The sequence below is a fragment of the Oryzias melastigma genome, linkage group LG13, assembly GCF_002922805.2.
Source record: "Oryzias melastigma strain HK-1 linkage group LG13, ASM292280v2, whole genome shotgun sequence".
Taxonomy (NCBI): Eukaryota; Metazoa; Chordata; class Actinopteri; order Beloniformes; family Adrianichthyidae; genus Oryzias; species Oryzias melastigma.
In genome coordinates this window covers 8,743,724-8,765,272 of record NC_050524.1, presented here as the reverse complement: position 1 = coordinate 8,765,272, position 21,549 = coordinate 8,743,724, and the positions used below count along the sequence as shown (strand labels likewise).

The 21,549-nt window shown below is 40.0% G+C and overlaps 1 protein-coding gene across 1 annotated transcript in view; it reads right to left on the bottom strand.

Annotated features, from left to right (window-relative positions):
* Positions 1-21,549, bottom strand: part of LOC112149171 (protocadherin-16) — a 118,428-nt gene that overhangs the window by 14,711 nt on the left and 82,168 nt on the right. The window contains exons 3-11 of the mRNA XM_024276678.2: positions 14,006-14,194; positions 13,089-13,320; positions 11,906-12,142; positions 10,732-11,754; positions 8,928-9,115; positions 8,748-8,844; positions 6,849-7,006; positions 4,842-5,688; positions 404-643 (exon numbers count right to left, since the gene is read on the bottom strand). Of these exons, the coding sequence (XP_024132446.1) occupies positions 404-643; positions 4,842-5,688; positions 6,849-7,006; positions 8,748-8,844; positions 8,928-9,115; positions 10,732-11,754; positions 11,906-12,142; positions 13,089-13,320; positions 14,006-14,194 (3,211 nt within the window). The remainder of the gene's footprint in view (positions 1-403; positions 644-4,841; positions 5,689-6,848; positions 7,007-8,747; positions 8,845-8,927; positions 9,116-10,731; positions 11,755-11,905; positions 12,143-13,088; positions 13,321-14,005; positions 14,195-21,549) is intronic.

Sequence of the window (21,549 nt, the reverse complement as noted above, 5' to 3'; positions counted from 1 at the left end):
ACAACACATTGCACTATGTAATAAATAGGCCACTTTTGGTGAAAAATGACTTGTACCAAAAAAAACCATAATGCGGTTAACCCTTTAACATCTGAGGCGTCGCCGGTGATGCTTAAAACACAAATGAGCTGTGACGTTTTTAACCGTTAACACGATCAACTGGGGAAGGCAAGTGTGGGACAAAGCTTTTACTAGAGGGCACCTACCTCCTTTTGCTTCCCCGTAGCTCCGCCCCTTCTAATTTATGTGTAATTAATTATTTGGCAAGTAAAGTATTTTTTGATATCCGTACTAAAATGCAACCTGATTCTTGAGATTTCAAGTGATCGTTTAGCGTTTAGGATCATGTATGTTTTCTGCTAATCACAGCAAAAGTGTTGATCACAAAACATTTTGTCTTAACCTTGGTCTGAGTCTGAGGCAGACACCGTCAAAACGCTTGTTCCTGCAGGCTGATTCTCGTAGATTTGGGCTTCATACTGGGCCTCTTCAAACAACGGAGTCTCATCATTCACATCGATGACGTGGATCCGCAGCAGCTGACTGGACGAGTGTTGGGGTATCCCATGATCCTCTGCGACTATGGTGAGGTTGAAGATGTCTTGCTCCTCGCGATCCAGACCCTTGCAAATGGATAGAGAGCCTATGAAGAAATGAGTCAGCGGTTAAACGGGACAAGGCGGTCTCAAGACAAAAAAAAAAAGTGTCTCCCTAGTAGTTTCCGTGTGAGGACCAAATCAAAGCTAACACCCTCCACACGTACGGCTCTCCCTACCTGAGCGCTACCACCACCGCTGCAGCAGCAGTTTAAATGGTGTGGCCACAGTTTACGAGATTTTCCACTGGAGAACGCCGCAGTCATTGAGAGAGAAGCAGTAAACACATACTCTTGACACGCAACAGCCAGGCCTTCCGTGCTCTGTAGGAATTAAAGGCACTCCAGCCTTTTTATAACCGTGCCCTAAGAGAGCAGAACTTCCATTGATTCAATTTCAGTTTCATGCTCCGAAATGAAATGCAACTGTGAAAGAAAGGGCCGGCCGGCTCTGTTTTGCTTTTAACTTCTTTGTACACGCTTTTTCGTGTCCTTCTAGAACTGACATAACTTGCCCTTAAGCTGTAATCTGGTAGAAGTTTAAAGCTTGGATGTTTTTCACCTTAAATTGATCCCCTCTATGATCCTGCTATGTCCTTGGTCAACATATGGGTATTAAGAAAGAACAGACAGTGAGATACTGGAAAATATTTTTGTTTTGGATGGTCTTATTTGCAACATCTAAAGCGTGCGTGGGGCTGTGGCGCCAGCCCTTCGGACCACAAGCTGAGGGGTGGCAGAGGTTGCTCAGATAACTCACTTTGAAGCTATTTATCAGATCTTAATGAGTTTATCTCTGAATGTTGGTCTTTTGTAGAGACCTGCATCTAGAAGGTTTCTATATAATTACTGACCACATTTCTAACATTGCTTGACAAAAATGAGCTGTCCTGTATGACTACACACACGACTAACAATAGCTTGACTGTTCACTGTAATGAAAGCGACTTCTTCGCAGGTCTTCAGTCTTTGACCCCAAAACAGGAGCAGACCAGGTGCACAGAGAATGAGCTCTGTCATTTTAACAAGAAGCCAATGTGGACGAAAACACTTCAAGATGAGTTCAGAAGCGACACACACGACGGACCCCATCCCTTTGTCTTGTTTGGGACGTGAAGGGAAGGCGAGCAAACGTCAGCACGTGTCTCCGACACCATAACATAACCCACAGGATCAAACAGCCAAAGGTCAGTGTTGACTAGGTGACAGGCTAATGCAAGCTCACAAATACACGAGTGCGCTTGTGTCTGCTTATGCACAAACACACTTACAGACGTGCGTACACACACAAGCATGTGCAACTGATCCCGTCTCTAATGATTACCAGAAGCCTGAGCAGGAGGTTCTTTGGTCTTTCATGGGAATAGATCCACAATAACAGATGATGGGTTGTTGCGTGTGCACGTGTGCTTGCAGATTCTGTTACATGTGTGTATATTTGGCACACTGCTGTCTAGCATCCGACTGAGAGATACCTGGTAGTAGGTGGACTATTCGAGAAAAAAGCTTGTAATCCATAACGACAGTTGTTTTAGGCTACCTTGCTAAAACCCTACGTTCCACCCATTGATTGTATAAGAGAACTGGACACAGCGAGTGTGACGTCACCCATAGAAAATGACTTGCTTCTGGTTCCAACCAAATGAAGCCAATTTAGTCACCATTTTCCTGCAATACAGCCGTCGCCATGTTGGGACCAGACATGGTCAGTAAGCAGGTGTTAGTCCGAGCTGGTCAGAGTCTACATTTCTATTGAAACCGCACTCTCAAACACTTTCAACATTTGTTTATTTTATTGAACTATCTGATTGGCCAGTTTATAACTTAAATAACTTGCGCTACAGAAAAAAATATGAAAAAAATATTAAGATTAGCAAGAACATGTTAAAAAATGTATCAGAGTAACTGAGTAACACCTGTTTATTTCTCAATAGAACTCTATGGGATTTACATTTTTGGGGACCACTGGGTACTTCCTGATTGGAACGTGAGGGGGGAGGGGTTACTCAGTCCAGTTCTCATTTACAGTCAACGGTTCAGCGCTTTAAACTGCCTCAGCAAGGCAGTTTTAAGTCAATTTTCGGACTTTAAAACGTATTGCCATTGAACGCGCTAGTATCGGAGAGAGATAGCAGTGTGAACAACGTATGTGAAAACGTATATTCAAGAACCTACGTTCAGCGCATCACATGCCTGATGTGTACATAGCATAATACCCCTAAATTTATTGAATGTTGCAAATATTTAATGTTAACACCCCTCTTTTCAAACAAAATGCAAAAGTACTAAGAGAAAAAAGTACCTTATTTAGAAAAGATTCTTGTTAAATTAAGGGGACAACAAAAAAGACTTCTTTAGCTTTTCTTTTGACATTGTCCTTCCAGATTTGTCATCAGGAAAAACAAGATTTGTGCACACATCCCAAATGTTTATCAGGATATTTTCTACAGTTGGGCTAATTATGGTTTTTGTTGCAATAAACTAAAATTCTCAGAAACGATGACTCGTGATTAACTTTAACAAAACTGTAAAAAGATAGCAGTTTTATTGGCTAAAATTCATTTTGTGTTTTATTTTGGCAGCAAAGCAAGGACATTTTTTATTTGAATGCTATTTATTGTTTTGACCTCTTTACTTTCTGTAAATCTGAAGATTTTTGGATAGGATATCATATTTTTGGGTCCTTTTTTTGTTTTGTAAGCCTCTTCTGCTAGCTCTTTGTAGAATTGAAAAGAAAACTGTGCTGTTAATCAGTCTGCACCATGTTTTTTGGAAGCTGCAGTGCTTCAAGATTTCTGCTTGTTGGTCTGAGAAATAAATCGTTAGTGGAGCTCTGGAAGGAAAAGTCTGTGTTTAATTCATTTTAAAATGCAAGAAAGAAACCTGCTACCCTGCTTGTGGTCCCTTGTTTATTACAGGATTGTATTCTAAAAATAACCTGCAAGGTGAAGTCCACAGTTATCGTTTTTTTTCACAATTATAGATGTTTCAGGTTGTAAAACTTCTCACTAAACACTTCATAGACTTTTCTTACATGAAATAATTGTTACACTTTTTCCTTTTTTTCTTGTTTAAACTTTCAAAGTTCAATCCTTCATAGAAATAAAGAAGTCAAATATTTTAGAATGAGACTTAAGATCTTCAAACAATTGGAGGTTTATGTAAATTTATCAAGCTAAACAGGGACGCGGCACAGAGGAGGTTGATTGACAAAGGTCTACAGCCAATCAGGATACAGAACTCATTGCATTGTTAAAAAGAAAAAAAAAAAAGTGTGAAATGCTGTGGTCAAAAATACAACTGCCACCAAGCGATGGGGAGAAGTCGGCAGGCTCTTCAAGATTTTATGTCACCGCCTGATTTTTTTCATGATCGTTGCCGTGGTCATAAATGTAGACGGTGGTAGTCAAGCGGCCGTCAGGCGTGCAGATTGGCCCGCTTTTTATATACCCCGGTCTACCGGACGACTGGTGGCACTTGATATGGATGGACGCCGTCAGGAGACATTTGCGCATTGTCCAATCAGAGTTGCTGTCAAAATCTACAACGCTCTTTGACATACCGCAACTCCACGCGATCATTGTGAATTAGCTGATCTGCAGAGAAAAGCAGTTTTGTGCTGGTAAGCAACACTTTAAGAAGCTTTTCACCCATATGCAACACGTTAGTGATGTGAAGTGATTTTATATCTGTGCAAAGCCGGTTTTCTCTGTGACGCTGATCGCATAAAAGGCTGAAGCTAACTGTGATCAAACATTAACACCGGTCTGGACCTAAAGCTACAATGTAACAGTCTAAACAGTTTTGCAAATCTGAAGTTAAATTTTTAATATCCTTAATAAAGCGATTACCCTCTTTTTAAGTCACATTTTAAGCTAATCCTGAACACTCAAAAAGTTTTAATGAAACTCTGAAATCTTGTGGAATTTCTGCTTCTGGTTAATGATGTTAGACAATTTCTCTAATGATTTTCAGCCGCCATCTTGTCTGCCACCAGTTCCTCTTGACTTTTAGAGGAAAATCCTCTGAAAAATGTAAACTTTTTCTTAAAACCTCTGCAACCACCGCGAAGGTGTGAAAAAAAGCAACTGCCACCACCCAATTACAGATGCTGCCATGTGGCCACCAGCAAAATTAGCTGAAAAACTTGCGTTTAGGTCACTGTGTGGTGGCATTTTGGAATGTGTGACTGCAGTCAAAGGTGAACCCTGTTAAATTGACTGTAAAAGTTTTCCGCTTGACTTACCTGTGTTGGGGTTGAGGCTGAATGTCCCTCTTGTGTTGCCTGACTGGATTCTGTAAGTCACTCTGCCATTCTCCCCTTGGTCTGCATCTCTGGCGATGACAAAAAGCACCACAAAGCCCATCGTCTGGTCCTCCATCACGCTAACGGCTGTGGGGGACATGAAGACCGGCGTGTTGTCGTTCTCGTCGGTTACATACACGCTGGCTGTCACAGAACTCCAGCGCCTCTGGCTCACATCTACTGCAGAATCTGTCGCCTTTACAACCAGAACCAATGTGGAGGTGGTCTCGTAGTCCAGTTTACGACCCAAGGAAAGAATACCAGTGACGGGGTCAAGGGTCAATAGGCCGGGGGTGCTGGGAGATTGGTGAAGAATGGAGTACTTTATTGCACTGTTTGCCCCGCTGCCGTCTCTATCTGTAGCCTGGAAAGTATAGACGGAGGAGCCGGCCTCCATGTTCTCTGATATCACTATGGTGATGGGATCCTCTGCAAACTCGGGGGTGTGATCGTTGTTGTCCTCAATGAGAATGTCCAAGTGGACCAGGCTGCTACTGGGAGGAACCAGGGAGAAGTCATCCACCTCGATTTCAAGGTTGTAGCGAACTTCTTGCTCATAGTCGAGAGGATGAGCTAAGTAGACATCGCCAGTCAGACGATCCACAACAAAAGTCCCGTCCCGGTCTGTACCTCCCACGACTGTGTAGGTCACCTTGCCCTCCTCCAAGCCTCCTCTGTCATGGAGGCAAACGGAGCCAATGATGGAGCCTGGACTCGTCTCCTCCACAGAGTTGAAAGATAGTGAATGAGACGTAGACTCTGTTGGAGGTCTGTTGATGCTAAGAACCTGCAAGACAATGAAAAAACGGGTGACAACCTGATTTTATGATTTTTTAAATTAACATTTGAAAAAAACAAATCCTGAAACCAGTTTTGTTTCTTGTCTCATTTGTGCTGCGTGTGTTCACTGGTATTAAATGAAACCTGTCACAAAACGCTTTTATTGGCTTAAATAATAACCCTGCCAACATTAATCACACTAAATCTGTTGTCTTGTAGATGCCAGGAAAATAATAGACGATAAAAGGAAGATAATAAGGAGGAAATGAGGAAAGTGTTTTTATGAAGCACACTTTCTTTGACAAAAATTTAACATTCTCCAAAATATGGAACATTGCATTAAAATGCACAACAGGAAAAAAGGAAAGATCAGTCGGAAGTGTGATCAAGTTTTCAGTAAAATGATTGTTTTGGAGCATGACCTTTATAGCAAAATAAGGCTAAAAAAAAGTTGTTGACAATCTGTAATTGCTTTCACATTAGAAAGAAAAGAAGTGCTCCAAAAATAAATTGATATATTCAAATCCAATTATTGAGATGATTAGACATGATTAAAGGGAAATTACATAAGTGCGTCAGCCAGCAAGAACAACACTGCAATGGTAAATCCAATTAACTTATCATTATGACTTTCTTTTTTGTGGCTTTAGAAGGCAGGGGAATTGAACAAGCACTTGCAGCGGCTGTTTATATGCCAGTTTTATTTGCCTGAACCCTGTAAATCTGTATTCCCTCCAGAAGTCTTTGACTATATTCATATCTGTTCTATATTAAATATTAAGTTTAATCACCATCAGAGGCATACTTTTCTATGTTGAATCCAAGTAAAGCCTGCCTGCTCTCTGTATGAAGGCTACTGTATAAAAAAGTCACTGAGTATGACCCTGATCAGAGCAGTCTACAGCTGGCCCTCATCATAAGCCAGCTGGGAGTATTTGATTCAGACCCACTTTTCTATGTCAGATAAAAATTTCCCTTTTAAAAATTCACAAGGGAAGAAAGTAGAGGGGATGGGAGGGTACCTTGTCAGAAGTGAGGGTGATATGTCGGCAGCTAGTCTGAGGGGCCCAGAGACATGGATCCTCTGAGCCCGCAGTCTATTCTTTGATATTAAATAGGTGTATAGTAAACGTGTTTGTGCTGGCTGCGCTCCAGTGGGAGTCTGACCTGAATGGCGAGGGAGCAGGAGGCGCTGCGAGGGGGCAGTCCTCTGTCAGTGGCTGTCACCATCAGAGAGTATTCGGCTCTTTCCGAGTAGCTGAAGGGGGATGAGGAACGCAGCTCGCCGGTGATTGCGTTTAAGGAGAAACGCTCTGCTCTGGGACCTGGGGGAGACCAGAATGTCAACAGTGGACAAATTAAGTAGAAGTTTAAAAAAAAAAAAACTTCTTTAAGTATTTAGCAACATTCTGACAAACCCACAAGCCACAAGCATGTTACTTTTGTAAACTTTTCTTTTTATGAATAATTAAAACAGATGGATGGATGAGTGGGTGGATAGATAAACAGGTAGTTGAGTAGGTGGATAGATAAATGAATAGAGGGGTGGATGAATGGATGCATGGATCAATGAATGAATGAGTGGATGGACAGATGGATGAATGGGTGAGTGGATGGAGGGATGAATAAATGAATGAATGGGTGGATGAGTGGATGGATGGATGAAGGAATGAATGAATCAAATGAATAATAGATTAATTGCTAGATGATTGAATGAATGAATGAATAAATGAGTGGTTGGATGGATGAATGAATGAATCAAATGAATAATAGATTAATTGCTAGATGAATGAATGAATGAATGAATGAATGAATGAATGAATGAATGAATGAATGAATGAATGAATGAATGAATGAACGAATGAGTGGTTGGATGGATGAATGGATAGTGAGTGGATGGATAGATGAATGAATGGATGAGTGAATGAATGGATGAGTGGATGGATGGATGAATGGATAGTGAGTGGATGGATAGATGAATGAATGGATGAGTGAATGAATGGATGAGTGGATTGATGGATGAATAAATTAATGAATGAATGATTTAAATGAATAATAGATCGATAGATTAATTGCTAGATGATCGAATGAATGAATGAATGAATGGATGGATGGATGAGTGGATGGATGAATGAATTAATGAATCAAATGAATAATAGATAGATTAATTGCTAGATGATTAAATGAATGAATGAATGAAAAAATAAATAAATGAGTGGTTGGATAGATGGATGGATGGATAACAGATGGATAGTGAGTGGATGGATAGATGAATGAATGGATGAGTGAATGGATGGATGGGTAGAGGAATAAATTAATGAATGGATGAGTGGATGGATATTTGAAAGAATGAATGAATGATTTAAATGAATAATGGATAGATTGATTGCTGGATGATCAAATGAATGAATGAGTGGATGGATGGATGAATGAGTGGATGGATGGATAATAAATGGATAAATGAACAGATGGATAGATGAATGAATGGGTGGATGGATGGATGGATGGGTGGATAGATAATAAATGCATGGATTAGTGAATTGATGGGTAAATAGATGGATGGATGAGTGGATAGATGGAGAGATGGATAAATTGATGGATGGTTTGATAATAGATAGATAAATGGACTAATGGATGAATGAATGCATGAATGGGTGGATGGACGGACAGTTGGGTAAATGAGTGGGTGGGTGGATGAATGGTTGAATAAATGGATTGGTGGGTGGATGATGGATGGATGGGTAGATAGACAGAAGTATGAATGGATTGATAGACAGATGGATGAATGGATGGGTGATAGATGCATGGACAGTTAGACAGACGGATACATGGATGGCATATCAATGTATCTCTTTTCTGCACTTTATCAGCATGGGATAACAATTAGTACACTTCTCTTCAAAAAATTGTACTTTTTAAGGCAGTAAAAAGAAGCTTTATGTATTTTTTTTAACAAAAGACAAAAATAAAGAGAATCATTTCAATGAATTTACTATTCATGCAACAATTGTGTTATCAGTGATTTTACACAGAAATTACTTGATTTTCTCCTTGTGCAGGAAGTACCTGACAAAGAGTAGAAGACGGTGCCGTTCTCTCCTTCATCAGGGTCTCTAGCTTGCAGTGTTCCTAACAAAACCCCGGGAGACTGACCCTCTGTCACCTTCAGGAAAACCAACACACATAACCATGTTACTAAAATGACTAGATTGTTATTTTGTGCTCCCAGACTTGCATAATGAAGACCTGTATGACGATGGTTTTCCCTGGCTGGCTGTGAATGAAAGCAGGGTCATTGTCGTTGTCATCCAGGACGGTAATGAAGAGTGTCCCCGTCGCGGTACGAGACGGTGAACCTCCGTCGTGTACGACCACCGCCAGCTGGTAGCTTGACTGTTGCTCCCTGTCGAGAGTCGTCCTTGTGCTGATTTCACCTGTGGAGTGATCAGCAATGAGTTTATGCAGGGACACTCGTCCACTAGAATACTAATGAGAGACTTAGCAGCCAGCAGACTTTGATCAATGAAACACAAGTAAGAGACACACATGGTGTGCATATTTATGCATTCATATCCACACATTTACACACACTCCCAGTCATCAAGAAAAGGATTTGGAGGTCTTACAGATGCCGCAGCGATTCATAATCACAGCCAGAAACAGATCTCAGAGCATAGAAAGAACCTCCACCTGAAGCTTCGACAGGCAATTAGAGCCCAGATCGGAGCAGAGCTGCTGTCACGTCAATTGTCTTATTTATGACAGCGAGGAAGACATAAAGTTTCTCTTTATACTTTGAAAGTTGACTTAACAGTGTTTTTTTTTGTCTTCACAAGTAATACAATAAATATTTGATTTAATGAAAAACTTTAGCCATAGTATTTTCTAACTAGCAAAAAGCTTTGTCAGTGTGGATTAAACCAGACACCGGCTAAACCAAACTGAACCTTATAATTGTTTTCAAAGACCCACTCTGATGAAAATCATGTTTTTTTTGTCTTTTTCTGATGATGGAGAAATATTTAAAAAATTAAGCCTAAAATTGCATCAATCCTGGAAAACGCTTGTAGTTGTGATTCAGAACCTCAAGTTAAGAGCCTGGGTCTCTCCTGGAAAGCATTCTGTCCTTCTCTTCAACGTCACTTTGACAAAGGGCCACAATTGAGGGGTAAAAGAGCAATATGTGGCTCCGGAGCCGCAGGATGCAGACCCCTGGTCTAGACCAATCAACAGGCTGTTTGGTGACACTAACATCACGGAAACTTATGAACCCATAATCAAAGATAGGGGAAAAGCGAGATGAGGTAGAATGCATCTAAAAATGTTTATGCTGCAAACTCAAAAATATTTTTGAAAGCAAATATTAAATTTTTTTATTTGCAAATTATAAAGTTTTATTCTTATTACTTTACATTTTTTTGCAATTTATAAAATTTCGATCTCAAAACTGTGACTTTTGCTTGCAATATGGAGACACATAAATCACTCCATTAAAAACTCATCTTTTCATACTAGCCTTCTCTTTCTGCGATTCATTAGTCTTTTAAAATTTTTAACTGAACATCAGTGTTTTTGTAGATTTGTGCCTTTATCACTAAGTACTGAAAAAGGTGCCGAATAAATAAAATCTATTATTGTTGCAACAGCAACCCACAAGCTCCCTATTCCACTCCACTCTGATGCATCCACTTGTAGACATTCGTTTTCCTCGTCCAAACTGGCGTCTGACTCAAAACTAAATGGCTGGATGGCTCCTATTTTGCCAAACAGTTTTGTTGGGGTTTTGAGGGGCTGTAAGCTAGGGGTAGAGAGCATAAACAAAGAGATAACGGGACGTAGGTGAAGGCTTACTCTGTGCAAACATTGAACTCAGAGGTGAATTTTTAATGAACTCCTGCCGCTCTGCAGAAACTATGTCATAGAAAATGACAGTTTTAGGCTAAAAACAATGTAATCATATTTAAAAGACCACTGGGAACGCTTTAACAATAGATCAAAAAATGATCGGAGTGGGACTTTGGGTAATCAGACATTAACTATTTTCACTAACCTGTGTGGGTGTTTATCTGGAAGTGGCGGTCAGGATGAAGGAACGAGTAGCTGAGGCGTCCATTGGAACCGCTGTCTCTGTCTGTGGCCAGGACGTGGCCGAATCCTGTTCCTGCCGGCAGGTTCTCTCTCACAGCCATGAATATCCTCTCCTGCGTGAGTCGAGGTGAGTTATCGTTCTCGTCCGTCACTGATATCCGCACCGTGGCGCTGCCCGTCTTCCTTAAATGCCCATGACCTATGCTGGCCAGCACCGTTAGCAGATACATGTCCTTCACTTCTCTGTCCAGAGTGCTCTTCACAAACAGCCAGCCACTGTCAGATGCAATTCCAAACGCTCCAGCATCTCCATCTGGACGCAGGTGATATGTCAGAGGAATTCCTGAGCCTGGAATCTCTCTGTTTAATGCTCTCACTTGTAGGAAACGTGTGTTCATTTGTGTTCCTTCTTTAAGCTCGACGCGGTAATTCAGGGTATCAAACACTGGTCCTTGGTTGTTTTCTGCTTGGACGTGAACCACCAGCATGAGAGTGGCACTCAGCTGTGGTACTCCACTGTCCTTTGCGATCACCTGGAGGTCATAACGTGGAGTAGTTTCGTAGCACAGGCTCCCCACCAATCGAATTTCTCCACTATTACGCTCTATGCTGAAGACTTTCTGGAGTCCGACTGGAGAGGAAAGATCAAAGCTTAGTTCTCCGTTGACTCCAGAGTCTTTATCCTCAGCTTGGACCCGATACACCACTGTGCCCATATCCGTGTGCTCTGGAAGCAGCAGGGACTCTGAAGATGAGGGCAAAAACACAGGCGCGTTGTCATTGACGTCCACGATGTCGATGTGGACGCGGGTCTGGCCGAAAACCGGCGGATTGCCGCTGCGAGCCTGCACCTCCAGATCAAGAGACGCTTGAGATTCATGATTAAGGGGCAGACTGGTCCTTAGAGCTCCAGTGTCACGGTCGACAGTAAAATACCCAGCAGGGTCCCCAGAGCTGATTGCATAAAAAATGTCTCTGGAAGTGCCTGGAAAGTGGGATAGAAGGCAAAAAGGAGAGCAAAATCACTGGCAGCCTTAACATTTTCATGAAATTTTCATTCTGGCACTCAAACTTCCTCTGGCATAGTTCTCATTTAAATGTGGATAGTGAATTAATCCTTTTGTCACTGTACCCACCTGTTTTACTGCTTGCCTGAACGATGCCCACAATGGTCCCTCGCAGGGCGTCTTCTGATACGGTGAAGTGGTATTGAGTTTGCTCAAAGACCGGTGGTGCAACCATCCCTGCTACTATGCTTATGTTAACCTTTGCATTGACTAAGGCAAACAGACCGCCGCCATCTTGAGCAGAGACTACAATAGGAATGACGGAGTTGGCCTTCCCATAGATTGGCCGAGACAGAGAGATGACACCTAAGAAAAGGATTTTAAATCACTTAGTTTTCTGGTTTTTCCTATCACAGTTATCAATCAAGAATAGTGCTGCCACAAACGATTATTTCATTAAGCTACTAATCACCGATTATTTTTACCGATTAGTCAACTAATCGAGTCATGCACAAAGTTGATGTAAAACACACATTCTAAACATCATTGGCTTTAAACTAACTAAAAACTAGATATACTCACACTAGCATTATCTGCAATAATGTTGGTGTGAGTGCTGTAAGCTGAATTTGGCCGCTGAAGATGCTAGTGCTGATAGCTGAAGATGCTGACATTGATAGTTGAAAATACTGAACCTGACAGCCAGCTAAAATATTAGTTAAATGCCAAATTAACCTAAAAAATAAAAAAGTCTTTGTTAGCCAAAACAGCTAGCATGTAGCTGTTAAATAATCTAAACGGCACGATAGCCTAAAAAAAAGCCTAAATTAGCCAAAACAGTTGCTAATCGCCGAATTATTAGCTGAACTCTAAATTAGCCTTAAAAATTGAAAAATATCCTAAGTCAGTTAAAACAGCTAACACGCAGCTGAAATAGTAGCTAAATTCCAAAACAGCCAAAACACTTAAAAAAAGCTCAAGTTAGCCAAAACAGCTAGCCTGTAACTGAAATATTAGCTAAACTCTAAAATATCTTAAAAAACAAAAGCCTAAAGTAGCCAAAATAGCTAGTATGCAGCTAAAATATTAGCTACACTCCAAAATAGCCTAAAAACCTTATTAAATATCAAAATAGCCCAAAAAGCGAGCAGAATGCCATTATAACTTTCAACTTTACTACACTTTGACTCCTTATAATATAAAAAAAAGACTAATGGACTAATAAATTAGTCGTCAACTGTTTAATAGTCGATTAGTCATCGATTAGTCGACTAATCGTGGCAGCCCTAATCAAGAACAATGCTTTGCCTACCTGTGTCTTTGTTGAGAGTGAAGTACGGGGATGCTCCTCCAGGTACTGTTTTATACGTGATTCTGCCATTCTCTCCAAGGTCAGGGTCATAGGCCGTCACCTTGGCGACATACGTCCCAGGGGCGCTCTGTGTGCTCAAAGTAACAGCATAGCCGAGTGGGTAGAAGGCGGGTCGATTGTCGTTTATGTCCTCCAGATCTACCCTCACATAGGCTTCGGAACTTAATCCACCCTGAAGAGGAAACAAAAGGCTCTTTTGTAAACGCCTTCACACAGTTATGACCACACACAAAAAAAAAAAAAACATCTGAAAGCAGGATTTAGGCCGTGTTATTGCCGCAAGTACAACATATTAATGGTGGAAGTAAAAAAGCAGTTAAAATTTCAATGTATTGCCTTTAAAATCTGGTCCCAGCAGGTTTGTTCAAGAGCACAGATTGATAGTTTCCCTCGAGAAAGAGCGATATGTCACGACCTGTGTCGGGTGAGGAGGCTTGCAGCAACTCCAGTCTCTTTCATAGGGTTTTCATTTGCACTGAATACAGTGCCGGCTTTTCATTTGGACCAGGTGGCAAAAAAGGAGGGAGGCAGCACTCCAGCTTGTTAAAATATTACTGCCTGACAGTTGAGGCATTTCTCCATATGATTGCTTTAACATGCCCAATGTAATTTTCTTTTATTTTGAGCCTTTTATTCTTAAAGTATTTTTTGGCAGTCTGTGAACAGGATGGTTGAGAAAGTCTACCTACCATGGAGAGCAATTCAAACTTTTTAACTTGGCTGTTCACTTTCTTTGCACAGTTGGCTCAGTCTTTCCTCTCTCTGTCAGTAGGAAAACCGTGGCGGCTGTGTTTATGGGATTAAACCGTGGCTCAGTGGATTCATATTAAGCATGATTTTAAAAATTGATGACTTACCCCATCCACTGCCGTAACGGCGAAGTCGAAACTGTCTGGCCCTTGATCCCTGTCTAGGACAGCATTAGTGCAGATCTGGCCGGTCTCTTTGCCAATAGTGAACTGGGAGGAAACAGCGAAGCTACTGCCAGAGCCGAGGGAGTAGGTCACCGACCCGAAGGAGCCTCCGTCTGCATCCACCGCTGTCACCTAGGCAAAAACAAAAAACAAAAAAAACAACTGCTTTTAGCTTGAAATTTACAGAGCCCCAAAAGCAGGGGTCTCAATCTGGCCTTTTGTGGCCCCAAGTCGATATTTTCCGGCCCACGCCTTAATATGAAAGTTCAATGTCTACTCTTCTTTGGTGATAGCTTTGTATTTGCTTTGTGATATTTCAGCTTGCTTTATGCTTAAAACTTTGCATCTGCTTTTGTGGTTGGATCTGGTGGTCAGAAAAGTCCTTAGCAACAGCTGCTAGCGCCGTTAGCTCCTGTCTTTTCACAGGACAAACAGAAGATATTGTTTCTGGTAACTGACTGGTGCACACCAGATAGCAACCTGGATACATTTTTTTTTCTTAAAAAAGAAATTCTGGTTACAATCTGGTGCGCACCAGAAACTAACTGGCTACTATTTGGTGCACGCCAGATAGTAACCAGCATATTTTTTTTTCTAAAAAAAAGAAAAAAGTTTCTGATTACTGACTGGTGTGCACCAATAGTAACCAGAAGTACTTTTTTTTATTTTTTATTAAAATGTTCTTGTTACTATCTGGTCCACACCAGATAGTAACCAGAACCCTTTTTTTTTAAATTAATTATGGTTACTATCTGGTGTGCACCAAATACTATCTGGTGCATGCCAGATAGTATCCAGAATGATTTTTTTTCTAAAAAAAATAAGAAAAATGTTTCAAGTTACTAAGTGGTGCACACCAAACAGTAACCAGAAATTTTATTTTTTCTAAAAAAATATGTTCTGGCTACTATCTGGTGCGCACCAGACAGTATCTTTTCTTTGGGAAAAAACGAAAAAATAGTTTTCTCGTTACTATCTGGTGCGCACCAGATAGTAGCCAGAACATTTTTTTATTTTTTATAATAAAAAATGTTAACTTCTTCTTTTTACTTTGATGTCTCTTTAGGGGCTCTGTAGCTTTCAAACATAAAAAATACATTCTGTAATCTAAATTAGTTGAAAAGTTTTTCAACAATCTCAAATTATAAGAGAAAGTATCCCTCATGCTTTGAGAGCATCGTTAGACCCATTCTTTGTTGTTTATCGGAGCCAGAACATGAGCCAAGCAGGCCTGTTGGCAGAGAAAGCCTGCAAGGCAAACAAGAAGGTTGGCAGGATGGACGGTGATTTCTCCAGGCTCTGGGAGGGCTGCCAACAGGAAATACAGCCTGGTCTCAGAAGGACAGTGACGGGGGAGGGGTGCTGGACGATAGTAAGAAACTACACTCTACTCTAATTTTTAAAAGTTAAGTAATGTGTATAAAAACAACACATATTGACAGTGAGGCAGAACTGCTGAAGCTATCGGCCAAGCAGCTCTCTTAATTACAGTAGGGTGTCCCAAGACGGCGCAAAGCAAACAGACCAATCAGATCTGGCCTCTGTGCACCGGCAGTGTAATTGCAAGCAAGTGTTGGTCATAGACTACAGAAGGACTAAACCTCACGTGTTGATTGGTATTTTCCCTCCTTCGTCGTTTTATAAATGGAGCATTTCAACAAAACACTAATTGGAAGAAATGCTCTGGTGCTCTGACTCTAAGCAGCAGGTAGACTGCTCTGCATAAGACGGGACACTCATCAGGAACCTGGCCAAGAGAAATACGGAAAGCCAAACATTTCATCAAACGCTGACTTTTTTTTTAAGATGGCATTGCCACGACTGCAAGAAGTTGGAAATCATTCACTCCAGGTGATGAGTTTGGCTCTGGCCGTTCAGCCTCCATCCCCTTTCCTGCGCAGATGGCAGATGAGGGACTCGGCAGAGAGCAGACTCTTTCTTGAATGTAACTCCTGAAGGAGGGCGAGTGGTTTTAACTGGAGAGAGAGTTGTAAAGCTGGCAGAGACGCAAGCCAGAGAAAAGAATAATAAACCACACGAGGAAAGAGGAAACCAAGAGCATTTCATTCTAGTTGTGCGGCTTACTGTAATGTTTTATCATTTTGGGGAGCACCTTTCTTACATTTTCGCCTAACTTTGGCAACATATTACCATGAAGCATAAACAGATAAACCAGCACAAAGAAAGGAAAAGAAGTTTAGACATGCAACAAAAGTATTGTCTTCCTTGAACTTTTTCTTGTTTAGATTAAAAAAAATAATGTTCAAGATTGCACCAAATACAGGTTTTTAGACACACTTTTACCCTTTGGTGTTCACACCACACAATCAATGATACTTCTTCTTTTTCTAGCTGTTTATTGGCACATGCCCAGCAACAGAATAGCTTAGTGATGTCTATGTATGATTTGAGTATATTGGACAGATGTAAATTGGTCATAAGTGAATTTATGTGGAAAAAGTTGTGGTCATTTATGTGAAATTTTCACAGATGTATCACTAATGACCACGTTAAAACCACGGAAGAAGTGTGAATAAACCTTGCAAAGAACATGTAAACCCAATGCTTTGTTTTCATTCGTTAAACAGTCAAATTCTCCTGGTCCGCACCAGTTCTAAGTCAGCTTCTAGGCACCAGCTGGGTCTCCCTGAGCAAGTCCCCAGCCCGGAAAAAGCCTAGGGTTGTGTCAGGAAGGGCATCTGGCATAATAATCTCTGCTAAATCATATGTGCGGATTGGTAAAAGCTGATTCACGGAGGGGATGTACGGAGAGGTAAAGAACATTGCTAATTTACTTTTAAGATAGATCTTTAAGATCTTACAAGGGATGACTTGGATCCTTTTCATTGCAACAATTATGCTTCCTCATCATGTGTCATTTGAAAATCTGTGCAGAATATGTTCAATAAATTGAGATTGCATGACACTAAACCACATAATCACATTTGCATAAACTAACAGTAAGCTTTTCTAAGAATTCAGCTCTGGATTCTGCAGACACTGAAACTTTAGTTTTCCTTTATTTGGGGTAAAAGTAACATATTAGGCGGAACAACGGAAAAGCTGTCCGTCTGGGGGATTGTAATCTGTCAGTTATGCAAACAAAATGTTTTTATGGCTAAACAGTAAAATGACTGAAGCAATTAGAAAATCCACAAATCAAGAGAGATAAAGATAACCAAAGCATTTGTACCAGACACATTATAAAAAAGAGAAACTAAGTCAACCTTTTGGGGGAAAACTTCCACTTTAACTCCAACAGAAGCGCTTATTTATGACATTTTTCCTCCATTTGTAATCAGTGTTTGTGCAACATGCAGAGAATATTTTAAGAGTTCATCGCGTTGACTCGTGCACTCTGTAAACTTTAATATATCAGTAAATGAAAGCTAATACATGACACTTCTCATGTAAATAGGAATTTCCTGCACAGAAAGTTATCTCCCTTTTTCATATCAATCTTCGTATTTATCTGGGAAAAAAGCCCTCCTCAAAACATCTAGCACACAAAATGCTCTTCCCTTGTTGTGAGCAGAAAGAATCTGCCAGTGGGAAGAGTAGAAATAGTCTCGGTAAGATTTCTTGAAGTAAGTTGTGATGTCCTGTCCTTTTAGGACAGAATTTACTCTTATATTTTACCCTGATAATTTGAAATATGTCCTAAAATAAGTGTATTTTGCTGTAAAATGTTATGTATCTTAAGTATACACATTTACATGCATGCATTTTTTTTTCCTGAAAGAATATCCCATCTAAAGCACTGCAACAATCAATATTTTTTAGAAAAATTAAAATAATTTCCCACTTTATGATCTTTTAAGGAGATGTTTGTTTTTGACATGGGCATGTCTAGCCCGGGTGGAGACTGTATGTCTGACCCGGGTGGAGACACTCCTAATTGCTGAAAAACTGACTGAAAGCGACAATTATTTAAAAAAAATAATAATTTAATTACAAAATAAGATGTGATCAGGAATAAAATCACTCAAGAAGCCATTTAAGATGTTTTTTTTGTCTTAGAAGAAGTCATTACATCATAATAAAAACTTACCGATAAGTTAGTTTGAACTAGAAACTAGACAAAAATTTTTTTTGAGATTTAGCGTAGTCTAATATTTTTTTTTTTTAAGTGTGTGCAGTTTAAGGAACTTTATGGTCAACTAGATCAAACTTTCAGCAGCAAAATCGTCTGCTGCAAGCAAACATAAAAAATGCGGTCCCGTTGCTGTTTGACACTTCATGTCTGTGAGTGAAGCATGATTGGAGCTGTCTTATCTGCAGGAGAAACCCAAAGTTTGGCAGAATGCTCAGTAAAACAAGCAGGGAAAAAAAGCAAAGATAACTGGGGCACTTTGTGGTTCCTGCATCAGATTTCAGGAGCCTTTTGGAGAAAACGTTCTGACTGACTGACTGAAGATGATTCACAGTTGTGGAAACGCCTGTATATGTTTATGTAATGTGCCAGAAGTGAATGATGATCCGAAAACTTCTGGATGCTTTTAGTTCTGCTCAATTAAATATCGTTACTTTGTGGTCTGAGAAAAAGGCAGTTGTGATACAGAACAGGGCAACAATTGCGGTGATTTTTCCATATTAATTTTGGATGACGAGACATTGAGACGCACTCCGTACGATAGACCCAGTGGCCTTTTCGTCAAAACCTCAGATGTGTGATATTTGCACAAGCTGCTGCTTCTTCCATAACTATCCAAAGTCCTACTTTGGAAATAACAAGAATAAAAAAACACCATGATGCAAAACTGAAATCACTGCAGCCAGTGAGGAGGTTAAATGAGGGCAACGCAATTTTTAATCATCTTCCCTGCATTTCAGAGTGCCCAGTTAAACAATTCTTTCTCATGCAGTTCTCACTGAAACTAGCCAATCCAAACTGGCCACAAATGATGGAGTGTGCATGTAAATGTTTGCCAACTAGGAAATGATCGCACACATCAGTCAGATTCGGTTTGCACATGTTGTTGAATGCACCTAAGATGCATCAGCAAAGACACAAACAGTGAGGACAAAGCTGCTCATTTCAGTTTCCTTTTGCTCAAGATTAAAAAAAAAGTATGAGAATGATTTTTTTTTCTTTTTTTCTGAGGTTTGATTGTATCGGAACCTAAATATTTTTGTGTTCTTTTTACAAATAGACCGTTTTGTGTTTATTGCTACTGTGTTTCTATCGCTGGTTAAACAAAATGCAACTCTGGGGCATGGAAACTTCTTTTTTTTTACTGGGAGGCATTTAAACTGAAATTTATGACTACTTTGTTTAATTTAATCAGATATTTATACATATATTCTGGAAAAAGAGGTGACGTCGGTTAGATAAAGTGTTCTCTAGAGGGGTATGTGCGTGTCTTCTCAAAGGGTCTTTGATTTAAGAAACCTCAGCGACATTAATAATAAAGAGAACAGAATGCATCCGACCTAACAGTTATTTTAGTAGCTACGCGATGAGTAACTTGAATTTCCGTGACGTGGTTTTATACAGCTGTCAGGGCTTTTTTTTTTTTTTAAAGGCAGTGATTGGATGCATCATGTTAAAGATTGATGAAATGACACGGATCATTAGAGCAGTTGCAGCAAGGAGGAAAGCGTAGGTTCAAAGAAAACACAGCAAGTGGGTGAGCTGCAGAAATCTGGACTGAAAGACGCTTTGAGCTTTCGCAGCTGCTGCTCTCTCTCTATTGTCCTGGCATCGGTTCAGAGGAAAGCGGGGATGAGGAAAACAAGGTGGAGACCCCCCCGAGGCCTCTTTTTTTTTTTTACTCGCTGAAACGGCAGACATGCAGGTCAGCGACTCGGTGACATGTCCACCGCCACACGAAAGACAGAGAGAGACCACATCAACCCCGTGGAAGGAAGGAGCCCACACACTATTGACAATCCAAACAACTCAAATTTGACACAGAGATTGCAACGAGTGAATTCAGAGCAAACATCATTTTTATTTTTTTAGCAAAGGAGATAAAAATCTAAATGTGTATTTGAATTTAATTCCCTGTAAAGACAGATGTCCAGCAGTATTTTGACATTTAAAGCTACAGATATGCATTAATCATCTGATAGACATTGATTTATAGAGTTGTAGTGCATGTCACCATTCAGATCTACACAAGACGACTTTCCTACAGCTAATTGCAACGCCATTTTTCTCGAGGAAGGTAAATTAAATAAGGTAATTAAGTGATATTAAGAATAATTTAGAAGGTGCATTAATGGTTGCTTTAGAGACCATCTTTCAAACTTTCAATAATGCAAATAGGAAAGTATTCACAGAGAGGCATACAACCAAATCCACAATGCTAAAGACAGTCTGATGGTGTCTAAAACCCCATTTCTGTTGCTCTACATTGTCGCTTTGGTGGATTTCTTTGTGTTTTAAAGACGTACACCAATAAAAATCATGTTTTTAACATATTTTTTTGTATTTTTCTTTTTTTTATATATATTTTTATTGGTTTTCACAGTTTAACAAGAACATGCAACAAACAACAGCATGGTGGTACACGATTAAGTAATCCAGACAGTAAAATAGAGTACAGAGCATCTAATTTTATCCAGTAAAGTGATAACCATTTTCCATATTTTAAAGTTTGCATCTTCTTGTCCTATAAGCGTGTATCTGATCTTCTCTAAATGAAGCACATTAAAAAATTCGTTCAACCACATTTCAAATTAAGGTTTGTCAGACTTCCAGCACAACACTACCTTTAGTAGAGTACAGAGAGAAATGACTTTTTTCTCATTCTTTGAACATACCCAACCAGGTTCTGTGATTCCAAATATTGCAGTAAGAGGATTTTCCATAGCATGTGAAAGAAAATCAAAAACAGAATTTCAAAAGTTGTTAATTTCTGACATTGAAAATGTAGATGTGATAGAGTCCCTGGATCCTTCAAACATTTAACACATAAGTCTGATTTATCCTTATAAATCCTCCTCAGCTTAGTGGGAGAAAAAGGAAGTCTATGCAGAACCTTAAATTGAATAAGAGCAAGTCTGGCGTTTATTGAACTACTATGAACATTTTTGATGCAAACCTCCCACTCATCCTCCGTCATTCCCTTCAATTTTCTCTGGTTTCTTGAAGAGTTTGGTCTTATTTTTCCTGGATGTCATTTCGTCAGACTGGTTAAGGACAAAATACTAGCAACAGCAAGAAGGGGATAGTGAGTCTCAAAATATTTAGTACAAACAAAGGTTGATGCGGAGGTCTCACAAACACGTCCTACCCATTACTTGCTAACCACGCCCATTTTTGTATCTTTCTGACGAAGGAGGACATATACAATAAAATTAAGCTTAAAACTGCATTCTGAAGTATTTCTTTGTTTTTTTTTTTTTTAAAGTTTCTGTGAATTATGAGCAGCAGACCAAGGTTTGGTGTAGAACTTATGACAATCCACAAGCTCCCTGCTCCGCTCAATTCCGATACATCCACTTGCAGACAAATAGATCCATTACATGCTTTATTTGTT